Source organism: Pituophis catenifer, unplaced genomic scaffold (assembly GCF_029215685.1).
Source record: "Pituophis catenifer annectens isolate HBS135680 unplaced genomic scaffold, rPitCat1.0.hap2 SCAF_2, whole genome shotgun sequence".
Taxonomy (NCBI): domain Eukaryota; kingdom Metazoa; phylum Chordata; class Lepidosauria; order Squamata; family Colubridae; genus Pituophis; species Pituophis catenifer.
The window spans coordinates 130,533,962-130,554,982 of record NW_027256882.1 but is presented as its reverse complement, the minus strand read 5'-3'; the positions used below and the strand labels follow the sequence as shown (position 1 = coordinate 130,554,982).

General features: G+C 38.3%; 1 protein-coding gene across 2 annotated transcripts in view; it reads left to right on the top strand.

Annotated features, from left to right (window-relative positions):
* MGAT5B (alpha-1,6-mannosylglycoprotein 6-beta-N-acetylglucosaminyltransferase B) overlaps window positions 1–21,021 on the top strand; it is a 247,542-nt gene that overhangs the window by 114,390 nt on the left and 112,131 nt on the right. For both annotated transcript variants that reach the window (XM_070934597.1, XM_070934596.1), the window contains exon 4: window positions 18,379–18,491. In XM_070934597.1, coding sequence (XP_070790698.1) covers window positions 18,379–18,491 — 113 coding nt within the window. The remainder of the gene's footprint in view (window positions 1–18,378; window positions 18,492–21,021) is intronic.

Sequence of the window (21,021 nt, the reverse complement as noted above, 5' to 3'; positions counted from 1 at the left end):
TTGCCCAACGGGTATTAAAATACTGCAATGTATTCCAAGCTATTCTGATCGAAATTAACCTGTTCAATCATTGAAGAAAGCATAAATGTAGGTTAGAATAAAATAAGCTTTACTAGATTCTTTCCCTCCATTTCTCTAAACTTTTCTGACTTGTTTCGCTGTTCCAGATAAGATGATCCATGCTGTATCAGGCTGGGCTTCATTCAGCCCTCATTATCAAGAGATTGTAAGATTGGCTAATGTTGTGAGTTCTCTTTAAATACGTGGCTGTCCAGAGAAATGCTGCCCATGTCCATTACTGTGTTACAACTTGTACATGTGGTTTATTGAGTTTTTTGCTTGGTGCTTTAGGTTAGGGGTCCCTTGATCTACAGGTCTCCCTGATCTCACAGACCCCTGGTCTGTGGACCAGCACTGGTCCATGGCGTGCCAGAAACCGGGCTGTGTAAACAAGCAAAGCCCCACCTATGGGATGTAAGCAGCATACAAAATCATGCCCCCTCTGGTCTGCGGGAAAAACTCTCCCCATAGAACCGGTCCCAGGTGCCCAAAAGGTTGGAGGGCACTGCTTTAAGTGAAGCCAGATAGTATAATCTGTAAGCAATGGTTAGCTAGACATATTGGCAAACCCAGTCAGTTGAGATTAAAGCCAGTTGAGATTAAAAACAATAGTGATTTAGCATGTTGTGTGTTTGGGCAAAGATTTGCTTTCTTCTGGATTAAAAATTGGACAAAAGCTGCAGCTAACTTTCAATTTCCTCGCCTGTCATTTGATCTAGGGAAAATAAGTGCCATGTCTGTGCTCCACTTCCTATTAACCCTCTTTTAGTCATTCTCCTACTCTCATCCGTATGTGCAACTACACTTTGGCTCCCTCAGTCCCTCACATTCCCAGTAATGTGAGGCCTCCAGAGAGGTTTCAAACAGTTTATAGATTGAAACTCATTAGCATTTTTCTTCTTTCCTAGCTCTTCCCAATCTAGTATCCAGCAACACACCATTATTCACTGAAGCCTAATTGTTCAGTACTACTCATAAGAATAAAACAATATATTTAAAATTTGTTTGGGGTTAGAGAAATAATATATCTATAAATATATAGATAAGAAATACTGAACTAGAGAAGCCTCATCTTGCTAAAACAATGTCCTGTTTAATTTTTTCCCCAAGTTAGAGGTTCAGCTTGTAATATTGTATCATGCATTCATTTAAAATACAGAGAAGCGGGGTGTCTCGGTGTCTTAAAGATGCTGGAGAGGTTCTGTGCTCTGGTGGTTCCAGTCCTAGCACCACTTGACAGAGTGAGCTCCCGTCACTTGCCTCATCTTCTGCCAACCTAGCAGTTCAAAAGCATGTTACATGCAAGTAGATAAATGGGTTCCACTTCAGTGGGAAAAATAATGATGCTTTGTGCAGAAGTACGATCCCAAATGGTGGTGGACCTGCCCAAATGCAATGCCCAAATGTGATGCAACATGGGTGGAGGGAAAAGCCCCAGATGTCGCTGCAGAATTAAGTCTGTAGCTAGTTTGACTTCTGTGGTGCACCATGGATAGCACGTGAGCATGAACTGAACAAACTAGCAGTCTTAGGTAGATAAACAACTACATTGTCCTTGCATTATAGTCTCCTAGCTAATATGCCTTCACTATACACTAAATAAATAAATAAATAAATTTCAGATATATCTCATTAATATTTAAATATTTTAAAATACAACAAAAATAGTTTAAAACATATTTTTAAAAACCGAGTACTGTAATTAGCAGATGCAAAATGGTATTCCCCTCAAATGAATGCATGCCAAAGTGTGATATTTCCCTGCTTACTATATTCCTATCTGTGTAACATACTGCAATTCTGTTTAGGATTGCGTCGAATGCTGTAAACAACACAAGGAAACATGAAGATTACCAGTGGATGATGAAACTGCATATTAATCTAAAATAGCAATTAAGAGAAAAGTGGGGTGAATAATTCCTTCCTGATTTCCAGATTGGCCTTTGGGTGTCATTTTTCCATCAAAGGTTTCCAATCAGTACCAAGATAAATAGTACAGAGAAAAGGCTCCTGTAGACATCAACAACCTCATGCAAAGACTGGCCTGATTTGCATATGTATTGCCATGTAAAATCCATCTCAATATAATACAAGAAAATTGGAATGTAGTTCATGCATGGGCAAGTAGTAGTTGTAATGCAAACCGTACAGTTCTGTTATTAACACAAAAGTCAGAATGGTAATGAGCAACATATACAAGTCTCCACGTAGATTTTTGTTTTCTTAATAGCATTGTTTTCAGGAGTATAAAAATCCTCAAAATGTAATGGCCTTGAAGTCAAATATTGTAGCTGTATTGACATGTGGACTGAAGCCATGAAAAGATTTTTGACTTCCAGAGAACTGAACTGATATTATTGATTCTCAACCTGGATTCCGTTCCAAAGTAGTTTATGCTTCAGAGTACTTGAACATTACTCATCAATCATAGCCAGGCATAGCCATACATATATGCCAGGCATAGGTGTACACTTAAGTCTTCATCTATAAAAATCCTTACTCATTGTCAAAGCAATTCAGCCATTCACATTGTTTAGAGCTACTGCAGGAATCAGTCATCTTTGCCAGATACGTTTTTGTGAAATATCCTCCAAATGTTTGTATATAAATAATTACAAGTACACAAGGTCTCACCAGATTTTATGTGGGAAGACAGAATTCTTGACATTTGACTATGTCCTGAAAATTAGGTCATTCTTAATGTTTATGGAGATTCTTAATCATCCAGATTCCAGATAATGGTTGTCCCAAAGCAAGGGTGAAATCCAGCAGGTTCTGACAGGTTCTGGAGAAATGGTAGCGGAAATTTTGAATAGTTCAGAGAACCAGCAAATACCACCTCTGGCTGGCCCCAGTGGGGTGGGAATGGAGATTTTTCAATATCCTTCCCCCAGAAGTGGGAAGAGAATGGGGATTTTGCAGTATCCTTCCCCTGCCATGCCCACCAAGCCACACCTACTAAGCCAAGCCACGCCCACAGAACCAATAGTAAAAAAAATTGGATTTCACCACTGTCTCAAAAGTGCTTTTCCAAAAAGCAACTGGACTTTCTTGGGTTTTTTTTTTCTTGAAAATGTTTTGCTTCTTATCTAAGAAGCTTCAGAACTCAAGAAACTTCTTGGATGAGAAGTGAAATGTTTTCAAGGAAAAAAAAAAACAAAGTCAAGTTGCGTTTTGGAAAAGCACCTTTGGGATGGGTCATTCTTACTTTTCTAAATGTGCATTTTTAAAAATTTGAAAGTCAGTGTCATTTTGTTGATCCTTGGCCTAACAGGTTGCTTGAACCCAAACCACATATATACATACATACATACATAAATACATACATACATACATACATAATTTATAGTTCAATATATTGTTCAAATGAAGAAAATTGGTTTGCTTAAGTAAGATGTGGTTCAATTAACCATGGGTAAGCACATCATATAATACATTATATGCTTCCTTCTTTGCTGAAAGGCTATTTCTCAGCATTTCTTCCATTCTTCTCTTTCTGAATTATGCCCAGTTTTAAATGTCACTACACTGAAAGCCCATTTATTATAAGACAAGTTCATTTCACCTTGCATTAATATTTGATAATGAATTGTTCGCTGGGATCATTCCTGGCCTGGTTTTGTCATAATATCCAAACTATTTACATCAAAGGTGGGCTTCACATAATTTAACAACCGGTTCGCCTAGTGCAGAACCGAAAATGTGAGTGTGCGCCAGGGGTGGGTTCTACTTACCATTACTACCGGTTTGCGGCGGGGCCACGCACGCGTGCTCGCTTCACTCGTGCGCATGTGAGCTCTTCTGCACATGTGCAGAAGCGTTTTGATGATGTCGGGTCAGTGGGCGGAGCCTCCCGCCGGTTTTACTACCAGTTCTATAGAACCGGTGCGAATTGGGGGCAACCCACCACTGGTGTGCGCTTCAAACGCACAGCAATTTCATGTGTGCCGCTTCCAGCACACCATCTCGGGCAGCCGTAGGGAGTAGACCAGGTGAGGAGTAACAATCAGCTGGGCAGCATGGGTGGGGCGAGCGAGCCAGAAAGATACATAGGACAGGATAGCGCCGAGACTGGTGGGCGGGCCCAGCTGGTGGTCGAAACTACCAGTTCCCCGGAACCGGTCCAAACCAGCAGCAGCCCACCTCTGATTTACATATTTCGCCCTAAACTTCTTAACAATGTAGAAGATCTAATAGACAAATAACCTAGGGAAGTTGGAGGGAGGAACAACTGCAGAACCTTTATGTCTTTAAGTCATTATTCACTCTTGGTATGACTGGCCCAACATCATTCATCTGGCTTCATGACTAAAGCAGGTCTAGAACGCATAATCTTCTGGTTTCTAGCCTGGTGCCTTAACCACTACACCAAATTGGTTCTTGATTAAGACCTAGATATGTTTATTTTAGGACTGGTTGTTCTGAGGAAAATAAGTGAGAGGATGGAAAATGATTGACCTCTTCAAAATAATGGGATCCTCATGCTTTTAAGTGATTTCTTCTGTGCTGGAGCAGGAAGGTTTTCTTAATATTTGGATTTAGTGCCTAAATCAGGCCAATAGTCTCCTGGGATTGTCATCTCAGAATTCCTAAGTAGCAGGGCCCAAATGTCAGCCCCATTTTGCCGGGACTGTCATTCCAGAGGGGACGAGACAAACAAAGCATGCAGCCCTCGTTCCAGCTCTAACACTCTTGCCTTAATGCCACCTGCTTCCTCTTCTGACCACTCTTCTTGGGGTCTCCATTTCTTCTGGCACCGTTGGACGTGTTGCTGCCCCTCAGCTGAGAGACAGACAGAGCCACACCTGCGCAGATGCCAAGCCGGCTACCTTAACAAATATTAATGGGGGCTTACCGAACCTGATGTCCCTGGGCTACTCACTCCTAATTACCAATGAGGGGAAGCAACTGGAACCCTCCAATCGGTGCAGGGTTTGGGGTGGAGTTAGTGGGTGGAGTAGCAGGGTGGGGCGCACTAGGTTTAAAAACGGTGATGGGAGCACGTATGGTTAGAGCTGATAATATTTCACTGAAACTGCACTGGGTGATTGCTGGAGCATGCCGAATCGCGCGGAAGGTAAAACTTTACTACAGCCTCTACCTTGTTTTCTGGTGTTTCCTTTCCCATCCTGATTCGGAACCTGACACCAAATCTGTGCTACCTGAGGGTCATGGAGCATATATTTTCAACTCAACTGGAAGATAGCAGGTAAAGGGAAGTTGGCTTAGATCAGGTTGGGGCATTTCGAAGTTGCCACATGGTGAGATATTAGTGTTGTACTCCACAGCAAACTATTAGTTGAAATTACCTTTCATTTCTTAATTAGGAAAGCCAAGGATATAGACCTGTGAATGTATGGTATTTTATAGCAGTTCAGTTTCACTGTGTCCCTCACGTTCCATCTTAAAAATATTCATTTTAAGTCAAGTTATATTGCCATAGACTAAAGTCACTGCTTTTTTCAATGAGCTGCTCAGGATACCAGGTTAGGCTAAGAATGTATACGGTTTGACCTTGGAGACCACGCAAAAATAGAAAGATCCATTGGCACACCCATTTTGCAAAATGTAATAAAGATGAGGCATCTTGTAAAGAGAGAAAACTGCAAACATGAGGGAAAGCAAAGAGAATGGAGAACTGAATTAGTGTGCATGTGCATATGCTATAAAGTTAACTCCCAGTCATCTTATATTGAACACTATAAGTGCTATTAGGAAACTTCATATTCCTGGGAGTTTTTCAGATGTGATAAATACTGATTATAAACTCCATGTGGGCTGAATCTTAATCAAAACTTAGAAATATATAGTACATATAAAAGAAAAAGAATAAAAAATCCATATTGATGCACAGGAATAAAAACATTATATTTTTATTAGCTCTTAAGATCCCAGGGAAAAACAATCATTTGCAAGAAGCTAAGGTAATTTGTCTTAATTTCAATAGCTGGCAAATTCCCAGAATCTTTTGGTGGGATTTACATCATTGCTTCAGAAAAAAAAAATTATAAACAAGCATTATTTATTATTTTCCTATGGCTAGTTTGCTGATGCACCAAGAAAATGTGTTAACAGGACTGGGATGCAGCTCTTCCAGAAACTGAAATACTGACAACTGCATTTATGGGTGTTTGCGTGTGATCATTTCATTGTGAATTTTATTTATTGATTTAATTTATATTATAAATTTATGGGCTGCCCATCTCATATGTATGATTCTGGCTGGCTAACAATTAAAATGAAGCTAAAAAATAAAAACAATCCTAATTAAAAACAACAGAAATACTGTAAAACTAGCAGCCAAGATCAGGGGTGAAATCTAAAAAATTTCCCTACCGGTTCTGTGGGCATGGCTTAATTGGTGGTTGTGGCTTGGTGGTCAGATGACCCAATGGGCATGACTTGGTGGTCAGGTGACCCAGTGGGCGTGGCCAATAATAATAAATAATAAAAATAATAAACAAAGTACACAAAACAATAAGAGGTACCAAAAATCAACTTTCACACTTTACACACACACAACACAACACAACTGACACAAATACAATGTAAAAGTAGCTGCACTTGACCCAAAATGGCCCCTGCAACAAGCAGGAACCTCACACAGCCACAAAAAGCTCAAAAACCAACTTTCACACTTTTTCCACACAAAATGTCTCATACAGCTTTGTGAGATTTTGTGTGTTTGTGTAGTTAGAGTGAAACACTACAGAAACACAGCAAATCTCAGAAAGCTTCACAAATATTTTATTTTATTATTTTATTTAAGTTATATTTTTAGATAAAAGCAGCTAACTTTCTTAACTTTAAATTGCTATGTCTAAAAAAAAATAAAACTCCTAAAAAAACCCCAATTAACTATTTTTTTTAAAGCTCCCATTTACTTACCAAACTGAAGGCACAAGGCAGGCAGATTGAGTTGCTAGCGGATGCAATGGATTGCAGCAGCTGAAGCAAGGCAGGAAAAGCAAGAGAGCCTGAAAGAAGCAGCAAGCTGCCAAGTGGGCAAGTGGGGACCGGGCGATTGTGTGGGCATGGGCAGGGGGGTCAGGGATTTTTGCTACCAGTTCTCTGAACTACCCACTGCCAATGCTACCGGATCACCCGATCCAGTCCGAACTGGGAGCATTTCAACCCTGGCCAAGATCATTCATAAATACTTAAACTAATCAGAACTTTACAATTCTGCAAACTGTAAGCAATATTATATTAGTCTTTTATCATCTTTTTTTTTTATGACTTGGATAGAGCTTAGTAACACCAGCAAAAAAAAATCAATCCACAACAGAGCATTTGTACACAGCCAAGACTTCCATATGTAAAGAATCATATTTCAAGCATTATTTGATCATGGTTTGATCTGAGCACAGGACACTTTCACATGGGGATTCTATTCTAGTTTGAAGCCCTCTGGACCTCTGTGATCCCAGGATGTTAGCTGGGCTTGATTGTGGAACCAATTTATTTCTTGCTCAGCTGTGGTGCGTTTGAAATTGAAACCCAATAAAATTTCATAGCATATAGTTCACCCAGAAAGCTATTGCGCTCATTGTTTTCACCAGCCAATGAGTGCAATAGTAAATAAAATGTGTTAGTCATGCTAGCTAGACTGAGGTTTGTCAGCCCCCTTTATTTATAGTTCTTCAGAAGTAAAGAGGAGTTTTTGCGATATCTAGCATAGGCACATATGTGCTGGGTAGTGTTCTGACCTAGGCTTCCTTAGAAAGTATAAAGCACAATCTTAGTCCCACAACACCTCTTTTATTTTTACGACTGTAAATTACTTTCATTTATAGTCTGCAAGGGTTTATAAACAGTCTTTCAGAGGAAGGTTATCAACACCCACCTATCTCACGTGGAACGCTGCCAGAGAACTAATTTCCAGACGCAGGGGAAGGCCAAACTTGGCACAGAGTCACAAAATGAATTTTCAAATCTTGAATCGGCCAGATGAACGAATTACTTCCTGCAAAAGCTGATGTCCCGGTCTCTCTTCTTTTATTTTTTATGGGAGGGGCCAGTCAACCCTGTTTTCTTAATTGTTCCTGTCGTCTGGCAGCTCTGTGCATGTACATACTGGGAACAGGCTCCCGCTGTTCTTCTGCCTCGCTGCTGTCAGACTCCGGAGGCTGCACATAACTATCAGATGGCCTTGGCCCGCCCTCCATCTCCAATGCAGAGCCCTCATCCGAGTTTTCCCCAGCCCTCAGGACTGGCCCAAGTTCCTCCTCACTGTCTGACTCTGCTGCCAGCCTTGCTGGCCACTGGTGGGCCACAACAGGTAGCTGCATTGAACCTAATAGGTTGCAAGACTTCTTCACTAACATTGAGGTTTTAGGTAGAGAGCATTCCGCCAACAATACTTACCTTAACTTTGCCAGAAGAACAGGTTCTCTATGTTAGGAGGAACAACATTTTCTTTCAGATAAATTAAATCTTCTTGCTAGAGTTTGAATATCCAATATGGTCTCAAAAAGTTTTTAGTTCATGGTGGGGCATGGATGTTAATGAAGGAGAATCAAATTGTGGAGTTAGAAACTATATACATGCACGTCTGTATACATTAAGACACTAGAGTCACATATCTAAGTATTCCCAAGTGTTGGCCAGCCACTGTTTCTTTGAATTGTTTGATACATTCAAACAATTGAAAATGCAAGTTTTAAAGAAATTGGTTCTATAACGTGTATTTTATTACTTGTTTAGAGAAAGTATTTTGCAACTATTTTAGAAGTAAATGCAAAGAAACACTTTAGAGATGATTAGTTCTTGTGTGTCTCTGAAATAGCTACAGAGGGAGCCTTATTTCCTGTGCTTTCTTAGCAGTATCAAATGCTGAAATCTGTTTCCAAAGAAATATTCTCAGCACATTTCACGTTTTAGAAGAGTTTCTTGTGTGATGCAACAAGAATATTGAGCAGGATAACCAAACATTTGTTTTCAAATTAATACTTTTTGATAAAGAAACACCAGGCATTTAATAGAACTGGTAGAAACTCTTTGTAGGAATAGGAGACCAAACTACCATCTGTAGTAAAGCTTAACTAGATGTAATGAATATATAGCAAATTGACATTTTGATCATTAAACCTCCTTAGAAGGATAACTCATTTTCCATCTAAAAAGTTTCTTCAGTGCTGAAGACAATTTAATTATTTGATTTTTCTTCTTCTTGTGGGATCTAACACAAGTTAGCTCAATAGTTATGTCCCAATAAATATGTGGAAATAGGATTGCTGTATACTTAATGCCACATATAAGAGTCCATCTTGTCCCATTATTTGGAAAAGCTCTACATCTGCTAGTTGTCCTCTAATAATATGAATGGACAATAATGAGCCATAAATTACCTTAGCTGCTGTCAAAGAGAGGCTTTTAAATCAAGAGCTCAAGCTGTGAAAATCCACAAAATAAGAGGTAAAACGATTTAAGGGTTTTGGTTTTGCCTTGAAGTATTTTAAATTCTATGTTTCAGATTCACCAAGCTGTTCAGGAGCAAATCCAACACTTAAATAGAAGGGACTTGAAATCAGAAGATTGTTGTTGTTGTTGTTAAGTTAAGATAACCCTATAAAGTTTTGCTCATTTGCAAACATAATTCTCTTTCATTTTATTCACTGGTTAGTTAGCTTAGGTATATGCTTCAAATGCTTAGTCACCCAGAGTTGCTTTTCAAAGTGAGATAGGTGGCACATAAATGTAATAAATAAATATATAAATAAGTCTTAGAGTCCAACAAAGAAAGATGAAGCAGGATCTTTTGCATTATTCCACTTCAGATGTCTCAATCCAAATAGTAAGTGTATTCTGGGAGAAATGTTTAGATCAACGCTGATCTAAATGTTACTTCAAATTCATGACTGCCCAATTCCCTATTTTTGATATTCATATACAGCTATCTATACTGCTCAAAAAATAAATAAATAAAGGGAACACAAGCAAAAGACATCCGAGATCTGAATGAATGAAATAGCCTTATTAAATACTTTGTTCTTTACATACAGTAGTTTATATACTGCTCAAACAACTAAAGGGAACACAAAACTACTGTATGTAACGAACAAAGTATTTAATAAGGCTATTTCACTCATTCAGATCTCGGATGTCTTCGGCTTGTGTTCCCTTTATTCTTTTGAGCAGTGTATATCCATGCAGATGGTATTGTAGTGTGTAGTTTTGCCATATTTATATGGTTTGCCATATTTATATGGTTTGCCATATATATATGGCAGGTAAAGCTGAATGATTTGCTCAAGTGAACATCCTGGCTGAGCAAATTTGAATTAGTTTCAACCTTAATATTTTACCTAGTATGGTTATACAGGGTCCTCATATGCTAGAATTTTATTGTCCAAGGATTTCATTTTTGTCTTTTCTTTTCCTCCTTTTATAAATTTGTCCTGAAACCCAGAAGCGGTTAAATTCCATTTAATAATATGCCACACTTTGGAAAATGTTTTCATCAGTTTAATCCGTCATTCTTATTGTGTTTTATTTTTTGAAGTTAGACCTCAATCTTTTAAGCATCACTACCATTTGGGTACAGGAACCACCTTCTGCACTCAAGATAGCTATGCCAAACATAATTAGGTGCCCAGAACACTAGAATTTGATTTAGCATTTTTATTCTTTTCCCCTTAGATTTCCTGTGCAACCTCTTAATCTGTCTTTGCCCTCTTTGTTCCTTAGAACAAAGTGCCCTTCACCAATTTTTCTCAGAAAAGTAGGACATACATAGCCTATTAAGCTGATTTCCCTTCTTCAGGAAACCCACTCTGAAAACTAGACAAGGAATGGACTGCTTTTATAAAAGGGAAAGCAAGAGACAGTTTGCCCAGAAAAGCAAAAACTGAGCTGAGATTTTAATTGGAATTTTTGTAGAACTGGGCCAACATATTTATTACTGAACCATATACTATCTCTATACTAAATGCTACACCTTGAAGCTAACCTTGTTATTCTGCAGTTCCTCCAATTTTCCTATTAAGAAGCATAAACACTTCAGTTTTCATGAGGAACACCATTGACTAGAGATGGCCAACCTTTCAATCTTATTGTCTTGTGCCATTAATAGTTGTGTAGGGGGAAGTACAGCTTTTTAGATATTTATGGCACTATGCATGTCCAAATTCATTTACTGCCTATACATCGCTTCTCTGTGCAACTGTTACTGATATTCCAATGTTTAGAGCAATTCCTGTTATAGTTTTACAATAGTCCAACCAACAACATTTGTAAAATTCAAATCCATCCCAGTTTGTTGAAGTCATGCAACATACATTTAAAAAAAAGAAAATAAAAACATACAAATAAAAAATTGAAATGCTTGGGCAAATTAGGGCAATGTTGTGGAAAAGTTGCAGGAAAGGCTGAATATCCTGTGGGTTCAGACAGTGATCCTATATCAGGACCCAAATCCAAGAAAGATAGTTGTGATTCTTCCAAGCAGATTTGTTTATTGTTCCACACTTACAGACAGAATCTGCCAAACTGAAGCACTCTACTGTCTACATCCAGCATATATTCTGAAAACTGTTGGGGGGGGGTTGTCTTCACCCTCTTTCTCTCACATAAAATATTTGGACTCAGCTGCCTCTTTTTCCTCTGGAATACACCCCCTTCCTCCTGGGAATCCACCCAGCCTACTACATTCCATCACATTTTATTAATTTTTATATCTGCTAAGAGGTCTATCTTGACTGAAATCCATATTGTAGATGTCTTGTTTCACATTGGTTGACTCTGTATATCAAGGAATAACTCAAGAGTTGTTTGGCCTTTGTCTTCCTCAATGTACTATTTCCTTCTCCTTTAGCTTTATTTTAATATATAGAAGTTTATAAAGCTGAGATGAATGGGAATCTGTTACATGTCTTTTATATGCAATTATTTATTGAAAATTTCCTGTTGCAGGAAATAGAAGAGGAATGTAGTGCTTATGACCTATTATGTAACCTGTCAGCCATGTATGATGGTCAATACACAGAAAAAATGAATCTCCTTGTATTGCTGCTTTACGGAATAACAAATGTTAATCTAGGAAGAAAAATACTGGGCAAGCCACAATATATGGTTGATGAGCTGCATTTAGCTTGATGGGAAAGAGAGCATTTCTGCTGATTCAAGAGATGCCCAGGAACAGAATCAGTCCAGGTTCTGATTCTGAAAAGCTGCCTTCAGGCCAGCTATAAATGTGACAGTCAATTAAGTTGGTTGTGTGCATTGTAATAATAGCCTAGTGCTTTCGATATTATGGAAATTAAGACATCCTAAGTACAGTGTTGAGAGAGTTGTCTTCACCCCTCCTACTCCCCCCCCCCGAGTTTCTATATATATAAAAGATGCCCAAAGGATTTTCAGTGTTAAAATAGAAGTGAAAGCAATTTGGAAGCAAAAAACCCCAAAAACTTTTCTATTCAATGATATTATGAGCAACAGGCAATCCCAAAGGTCTTTTTCTGAAATGTTTTGCTTCTCATCCAAGAAACTTCTTCAGTACATGTTAGAACTGAAGATGCTTCTTGGATGAGAAGCAAAACCTTTAGGAGAACCATGGCCTGGATGATTGAGAATCTTCATAGACATTGAGCAAAAGGCAAGCTTAGGTTTTCCACGTAGCCCTGCTATCATCTCTGTCAGCAAATTCTGGGCAGTAATAGCAAGTTTTGAAGTAGAGAATTAAACAACATGGGATCTGATTTGAAGAAAGACTCCCATGCCAACTTAACAAGAGGAGAGAAGGTGCAAATTTATTCCTTTCCTCAGACAATAACTATAAATTATTTTCTCTCTCCTCTACTCAAATCTTCTGTATCAACTGAGAAATGTCTCCAAGGCAAGAAGCTGGGATGAACTGACCCAGGTTGTTCCAACTGATCAATTCCTCCCTTTCACTGAAACCCCAAAATAATCCCTCTATCCTTGTATCCCTTTTAATTTTTTGGCATTGATATTGTCAAAGGGAGGGGAGAAAGAAAAAACTCTTTGTATTTTCCCAGTATTGAATTTCAGCACAATGTTTCAAGGCACTTATTCTGCAATGGTTAATTTCTGTGGGTTGGCAGTTAGGATAGGAATGGACTTTAGTCAACTACTAGATTTTCTTTCTTTCTTTCTTTCTTTCTTTCTTTCTTTCTTTCGTTTGTTCTTTCTTTCTTTCTTTCTTTCTTTCTTTCTTTCTTTCTTTCTTTCTTTCCTTCCTTCCTTCCTTCCTTCCTTCCTTCCTTCCTTCCTTCCTTCCTTCCTTCCTTCCTTCTTTCTTTCTTTCTTTCTTTCTTTCTTTCTTTCTTTCTTTCTTTCTTTCTTTCTTTCTTTCTTTCTTGAAAACTACATTCATACAACTGGTGAAAAATGAAAATTACAGAAATGATTATTTTAGTTAGTTTATTTATATCCTGTCTTTATTGTTTTTACAAATAACTCAAGGTGGTGAGCATATCCAACATATCTTCCTCCTCCTATTTTCTCCACAACAACTCGGTGAGGTGGGTTGGGATGAGAGAGAGTGACTGACCCAAGGTCATCCAGCTGGCTTTCATGGCTAAGGTGGGACATGAATTCAAGTCTCTTGCTTTCTAGCCTGGTGCCTAAAACCCCTTGACCAAACTGATTCTTAGTGCTCCATGGAGAACTGGCAGACATAACTTCTCAATGAAACTGAAAGTGTCTTAACTACCCCAAAAGTGTTTTGTCAGATTGGTGCTTGTAGGTATATTGTGACACCAGTTGGCTTGTCAGCCCAGTCCCGAAAGGAGGCTCGTCCCATGAGGATTATGTGCCATGTTGCCCTCCATTCCCAAAATGTATACCCATGGTATGAAATATTGCTATCTGTAATAATAACAATAAAGCAAGCCCTGAATTAAAAAAAGAAAATAATAGAAGCAATAATGGAGAAGAATAAAAATTATCCCAGTTTGACTTTGTTCTAAAAATGCAAGTGTATGCTCCCTCATTTACATGTCTTATAAGATCTCCAGCTGTGGTTGTTACAATACTTAGCATGAAGTTCTCTACTTAGGACTGTTTATTTTAAATTGTGTTCAGTGAGCCTTGGAAATGTGGCAAGTAGGCTTGCAGCCTTTTGAAGGAATATCCAGTATTTCATTAGTTTTGCATCTGGCAAGTTAAAAATAGTACAATTGCCCTAAGATTTACTATTAGGATGCTACCTATTTTTTTTTAACAAATCACTCATCATTTAATTTTAAGATATAGTCAAATATATAATTTGAAACTATTCAGTTTGTTCTCTTTTTTTCCAATTACACCCTGAAAGAACAATGGGGGGGGGGAACCCACCCAGTTATCCTGCAGCAAGCCCCAGTAAACAAAGGGATATTTCTGAGTAAAACATGAATAAAGTTTCACTTTAACTTGAAAGTAGCTCCAAGAGCTTCTTTACAAATTATTAAATGATTTTGTTGAATTGATTAAATTTGCTATTTCTAAACCCCCTTGTGCATAAGTAAAAGTTGCAGTCTTAATCATATGACTTTGAAATAATCTCAATAGTTCCTCACCAGTGATGGGTTTCAAATTTTTTTACTACCGGTTCTGTGGGTGTGGTTTGGTGGGCATGGCAGGGGAAGGTTACTGCAAAATCCCCATTCCCTCCTGAACAGCTGGGACTCAGGAGGCAGAGAATAGATGGCCATGAGGCCAGTCAGAGGTGGTATTTACCGGTTCTCCAAACTACTCAAAATTTCCACTCCCGGTTCTCCAGAACAGGTCAGAACCTGCTAAAATCCACCTCTGTTCCTCACCCCTGAAGCCACCTTGCTGAGGTACAGACATCTATTTCAGATCAAAACAGCCAGTTCATGTTTTGAGATTCATGTGAGATTCCATGGGAAATATTGTTGGATCTATGACAATTGTAACATCATTGTTAAGCTACGTGAACCATTATCTTTACTGAGATCAGTGGCACATGTAATCTAGAATATTAGATTATTAGAATATTAGAATATTAGAAGTGCCCTGAAAGAAAGAACAGGAATCTTACTTCACTGCTCTGCAAATACAAAGAAAGCATGCCTTCTTCTGGAGGAAGCATAGCACCTACCAGAGGGGTGTATATGGATGTGTGTGTGCATGTGCGCACACACATTTTTTAAAAAAATTGATTTATATGCCACCCTTCTCTGGAGACTCAGGGCAGCTTACAATGCGTTAATCAATAGCCTTCATACTTTTGTATATATTTATACAAAGTCAGCTTATTGCCCCCACAATCTGGGTCCTCATTTTACCTACCTTTGAAAGGATGGAAGGCTGAGTCAACCTTGAGCCTGATGAGATTTGAACTTGCAGTAATTGCAGGCAGCTGATGTTAATAACAGTTCTTTAGTCTGCTGTGCCACCAGGGCTCTTATGCATTTGTGCATATTGGAAAAATCAAGATGGCAATCAAGACCATGTGACAATGGATTCGGCCACCATCTTGGTATCTTTTTACTCTCCCTGTGGATATTCTGGCAGTGAAGAAATGGCTGTAAAGTGTTATATAGAAATGGATGTAAACTGTTATGTGGTGAACTTAAAAAAAATACTTGCTGGAAAAATATACCAAAATATGCACTATCTATTGGAATATGCTATGGTGGAAGAACAGGTGAAAGAAACCATGCTAGCTTGGGGCAAAAACTTTGGTTATAGTATTGATTTAGATAAATGGCAGGAATTGTGGGATAGAAATAGAAAATTAACTCTAGCCACTACATACAAAGAAAACCTATACAAGATGTTTTGTAGGTGGCATCTCCCACCCACAAGATTAGCTAAGATGAATAAAAACCTCTCACTGATGTGCTGGAAATGTAAAGTAGCACCAGGAACCTTTTACCATATGTGGTAGGTATGTTTGAAAGCTAGGGACTTTTGGCACCAGATAAAACGATGGTTGGAAGAGATATTAAATCAAATCATAGATCTAAAGCCAGAATTCTTTCTATTGGGTATCACAAAGGACAAATATAATAAAGGAACAATGTTGCATATATTAACGGCAGCAAGTACCAAGAGCCTTGGTACTACAGTGGTTTAAAGCACCCTGTTATTAACACAGCTGCCTGCAATTTACTGCTGGTTCGAATCTCTCCAAGGCTCAAGGTTGACTCAGCCTTCCATCCTTTCTAAGGTAGGTTAAATGAGGACCCAGTTTGTGGGGGCAATAAGCTGACTTTGTATAAATATACAAAAGTATGAAGGCTATTGCTTAACGCACTGTAAGCCGCCCTGAGTCTCCGGAGAAGGGCGGCATATAAATCAAATTAAAAAAAATAAAAAATTAAAAAATTAAAAAAAAAGTGGTTTTCACGCAAAATTGGAAAAGTAAAGAGAACCCCCCTGAAGAAGAGATAATAAATAAGATACTGACTTGCACAGAAATGGACAGGCTGACTCTAGAACTCAAAGACAAGGGTGAAATGGAATATCATGAAATCTGGAATAAAATATATCAATGATTGGAGAGGAGGAGAAATGTCGGTATAGAGAAATATGGATAAATCAAGAGTTATTATGTTAATATTATGTGATACATAGGAATTATACTGGTATTAATGTAATTTCTATAGATAAAGAGATCTAAGTAGCTGAATTTTGATAGATTGTACAAAGGTATATATTGAATATGAATTGTAGTCATTGTAAGGAAAAAATTGATGGAAATGTTGGAACCAGAGAAGTCACACTATGTCCAATGTTTTTAATTGTATATTTAATAAAAAAAAATTTAAATAAAAAAAATACTTGCTGCAAATAAAAGAAAGTGGGCAAGGGTTGGTGGATGTTCTCTATAGATGAAAAAAGATTTATTTTTAAATCAAACTGAAGAGACCAAACAATGTGTGAGGCAGCAATAGATATCTCTAATATGCAGATTGGAAATACAATGTGCAATGAAATTAATACAAGCTTGAGGCCACCAGATTTAATGCAAAACCATTGCTTGCAGTAGTGAGTTAATAGCTTGTGTTTCCTTTTCATTAAAATGAAGGATGGTATGTAATTAGCAACAATTGTTTATAAATCTGATCGAAAGATATAAACCAGATGTTACATTGAAATGTTGCAGTGTCTGTGACCAAAGAGTGGGATACAAAAGTTACTTTGAATTAATAAAGGGAACATATTATAAACCCAGTGAGCCCAAAACAAACTGGCAACAAGACATTGAAATGTGCTTATCTCTACGAAGCTTCAAGGTGAACAAATTGTGAACAGAATTCTGGCTTAGCTTGCCTTCGGAATATGGCCCATTTTGAAACAGCTGAGATGCTTATCCCTCTTTGGGGTGGCAAGTGACTTTCACGTTACATAGAAGCCAATTCATTTTTGCTATTATGAGTTTATTGGCTACACAGTCAATATGGTCAAACCTTCCTGACAAGTGTATCAGAGAACATATGTATTTGCAGGCACATAGTTCTAAATTTTACTTTGTCTTAGATCTATGTTTAAGTGTTTTTTTTTTTTTTAAAAAAAAGAAGAAGTGAAGCCATCTGAAAATGACATTCAAGTGGGGCATGGGAGAAAGCAATTCAGAAATAAGATTTATTTATTTATTTATTTATTTATTTATTTATTATTTAAATTTTTATACCGCCCTTCTCCCGAAGGATTCAGGGCGGTGCACAGCCAACACTAAAACACACATATACAAAAAATTTAAAAGCAATTTAAAAATATATTAAATAATTTGGCCCCGGTATTATTAAAAAACTAAAACAACCATTAAAATTCATGTTTAGGCCAGCCCAGCTTGTTGGAACAATAATGTCTTGAGGGCACAGTGAAAGGTGCGTAGGTCAGGGATCATCTGTATCTCCGTGGGCAATTCATTCCAGAGGGCAGGTGCCCCCACAGAGAAGGCTCTCCCCCTGGGGGTCGCCAGTCAACATTGTTTGACCGATGGCACCCTGAGGAGTCCCTCTCTGTGGGAGCATATTGGCTGGTGGGAGGCTATCGGTAGCAGAAGGCGATCTCTTAAGTACCCAGGTCCTAAGATTAGTCAAAGGAGGAAAAAAAGAGCATTTGGAGAAGGTGAAGGCAAGGCTACAAAGAAATTAGCCACCGGTCCTGCTGTCCTCCCAAAATAAGACTCTCCCTATAGGTAGCAAATTATGAAAAATTAGATCTATCACTCTTGGGTCCAACATCTTTTTAGTCATCAAAGTTGTTCTTTTCTGGTAGTTGGCTTTTCTGCTTTGAAGAACTATTGCTTCAGGAGCAGAGTACCTTCACCACTCTTTCTGACAAGCTGAGATGCCCACCAAAAATGAAACATGGATTATATATTTTTTCTTTTCCTAGGTTCCATCCAGCAGCTGGTCTGATGGAGAGGATTCAAGCAATTGCTCAGAATGTCTCAGACATCGCTATGAAGGTGGATCAGATTCTTCGCAACAGTCTCCTAAATGGAAAATGTAAGAACACTTTCAGGTGTGAAAAGAATAGTCTGGAGCCAGTATCTTTGTTTCTATGTAGTACACTGAATGAACTGAATCTGAGTCTCTCATGCTATAGTGTTTCTGTGTAGATCCAAGGTACCTTTTATTTTCCCCCACCCCCAAACTCAGGTTAAGCATTGAGGTACAATAGTTTGACATGGAGGAAATCTATCATGTCTTGTACTACGTACTATTGCAACCTAAGGGACATGATTTAAAATAGTGGATTAGATGTACAGTAGACCAGAAGAATGTGAGTACACTAATTGAGAAGACTCTATGTGAAAAACTCTTTGGTTAAAGGTGGAAAGGAAAATGATGGCTTGAGAATGCCTATCAACAGCAAACAGACCTGTTACAGTTTTTCCAACCGTGATGACATGTCTTCTGTTTCTACTCAGTTAGGGTATTTATGCCTACATCTTTAGATAGGAATTAGCATGTACAAATACGCAGATCTGTACCTTTGTATAACCTCTTAGATAAACTGCATATCAAGTTAAACCAAACCAAACCAAACCTACTTTCTAAGTATCCACTCAACTGGCTAAGCCATCCATGAAACTTTCTCCACACAGTGGAGTTACATGAGAAGAAAGCAATTTGGCCTTTTGTGGAAGGAAACCCTTAGATCCTCTATTCTTTTCTGGTCCATATAACACACCTCTACTTTCCTCCTATAACCATACAGAGTCCCACAGGGGCTATTTCAAAAGGCAACTGGATTTTGTTTTTCCTTGAAGACATTTTGCTTCTCATCCAAGAAACATCTTCATTTCTGAATTATTTTAAATCATGTCCCTTAGGTTCTGAACTGAACTAAAAAAGCTTCTTGCATGAGAAGCAAAACGTCTTCAAGGAAAAACAAGAAAGTCCAGTTGCCTTTTGAAAAAGCATCTTTGGGACAACCATGACCTGGATGACTGAGAATCTCCATAGGTATCCATGCAGAGATTATCAGCCAATTATCTGTTTGCTCATTCTATTTCCTAATGAAGTTCATGTCTTTCTGATTGTTGTGATTTATAAGCTATTTGTGCTTTACATTTCACATTAGGTTTAAGATCGTGGCCATCACATGACTATCTGTGTAACGAAGAGTCAACATCTTTCATATTTGGATTCTGTACAGATCACAGGCACTCATCCATTTTAAATCAGGCAATCTAGGGTAGGGATGAATGGAAACATAGTTACAGCAAAGTTGTTATAGGCATATTTTCATTTTAGACTTTGAAAAATGGAACGTGCAAAATTAATGAAAAGAACATTCATAATCAAATCTTTCTTCCACATGGTTTCAAACTGTGGAAATTACACCATGGACGTTTGCACATTTAGTTCTGTTTGGCAGCTTTTGTGCACATGGGGGAAAAGAGAGAAGTCGCTTTTAACGTTGGCCTCATTTGACTCTGATGGGATTGGAAGAGTTCCTATCTGCAAAGCCATTGATAGGTGGAATGTCAAACATCATGAGCTGTAATCCTCACTGTTAGAACTGCCAAGCCATCTCCTAAGTCAGCAGCAGCAACACGGTGGAAGGGAGGGAAAAGAGGGAGGGAGCCCGTCCCCTTGGCAACAGATACATATCCCGAGGACACCTTCATCCTACTTTTTTCTTCAGCGTTTCTCACTGTGTGTATCACCTCCTTTTAGGATACGCTAAAAGCCATAATCCTGGGGAAATCATGCTACAGTGATTCTGTTTGTTTCTTACTGAGCCACTGAAGAAAATGATCCCCAACAGAACCATTAAAATACGTGCCTTAAATCCCATGCAAACTCATCAACTTTGCTTTCTGTTGTTGTTTCTGCTTTCCATGACCCATGCCTTATGATAGTCTTTTCTTCTAGGCTGACTTTCATTCTGAACTAATCAACAGCACCTACAGCAGTTGCTCTGCCTTTCTTATCTTGCCATGGGAATCAAACGATGCAATTATGACAGAAATCCTGTGAAGCTTATGTATTAAGCTGTGGGTTGTCAAGCTTGGGGCTTATAGCATTTGGGTCCTTTACCCACAAAAATATGGCCACTAACTAGTATCAGGGAAGCCTTTCTGTTATGTGCTTATTTATTGTTTACTTATTATTTATTACTCAAGCTTCTATACTGCAACAATCCAAAGATCCTGAGTGGCTTACAAGTTCCTGTTATAATAAATAGGAGTAAAAACAATACATAAAAACTGCAAGAATAGTGAACACTAATTATAATCCTGCCTATCAACAGTCTCAGGGGTAGCATCATTCTTTGATTCCATCCCCAAAAGTCCTCTGAAAGAGAAAGGCCTTAACTATGAGATAGAACTTTAACAGGGAAGGAGCTAGGAATCTGTCTGGGGATTACTGTGTGGCCTTTAATATCTTCCTGATAAAAAGAATATTTATCTAATATCTTTCTGGTAAAAAGAATTTTTTTCAGATAGTCTTTTCAACATCCTGCACCTGCAGTGAATAGCACCTTGGCAGCTTCTAGAATAATCCAGCCTTCAGGAGAAGCCTT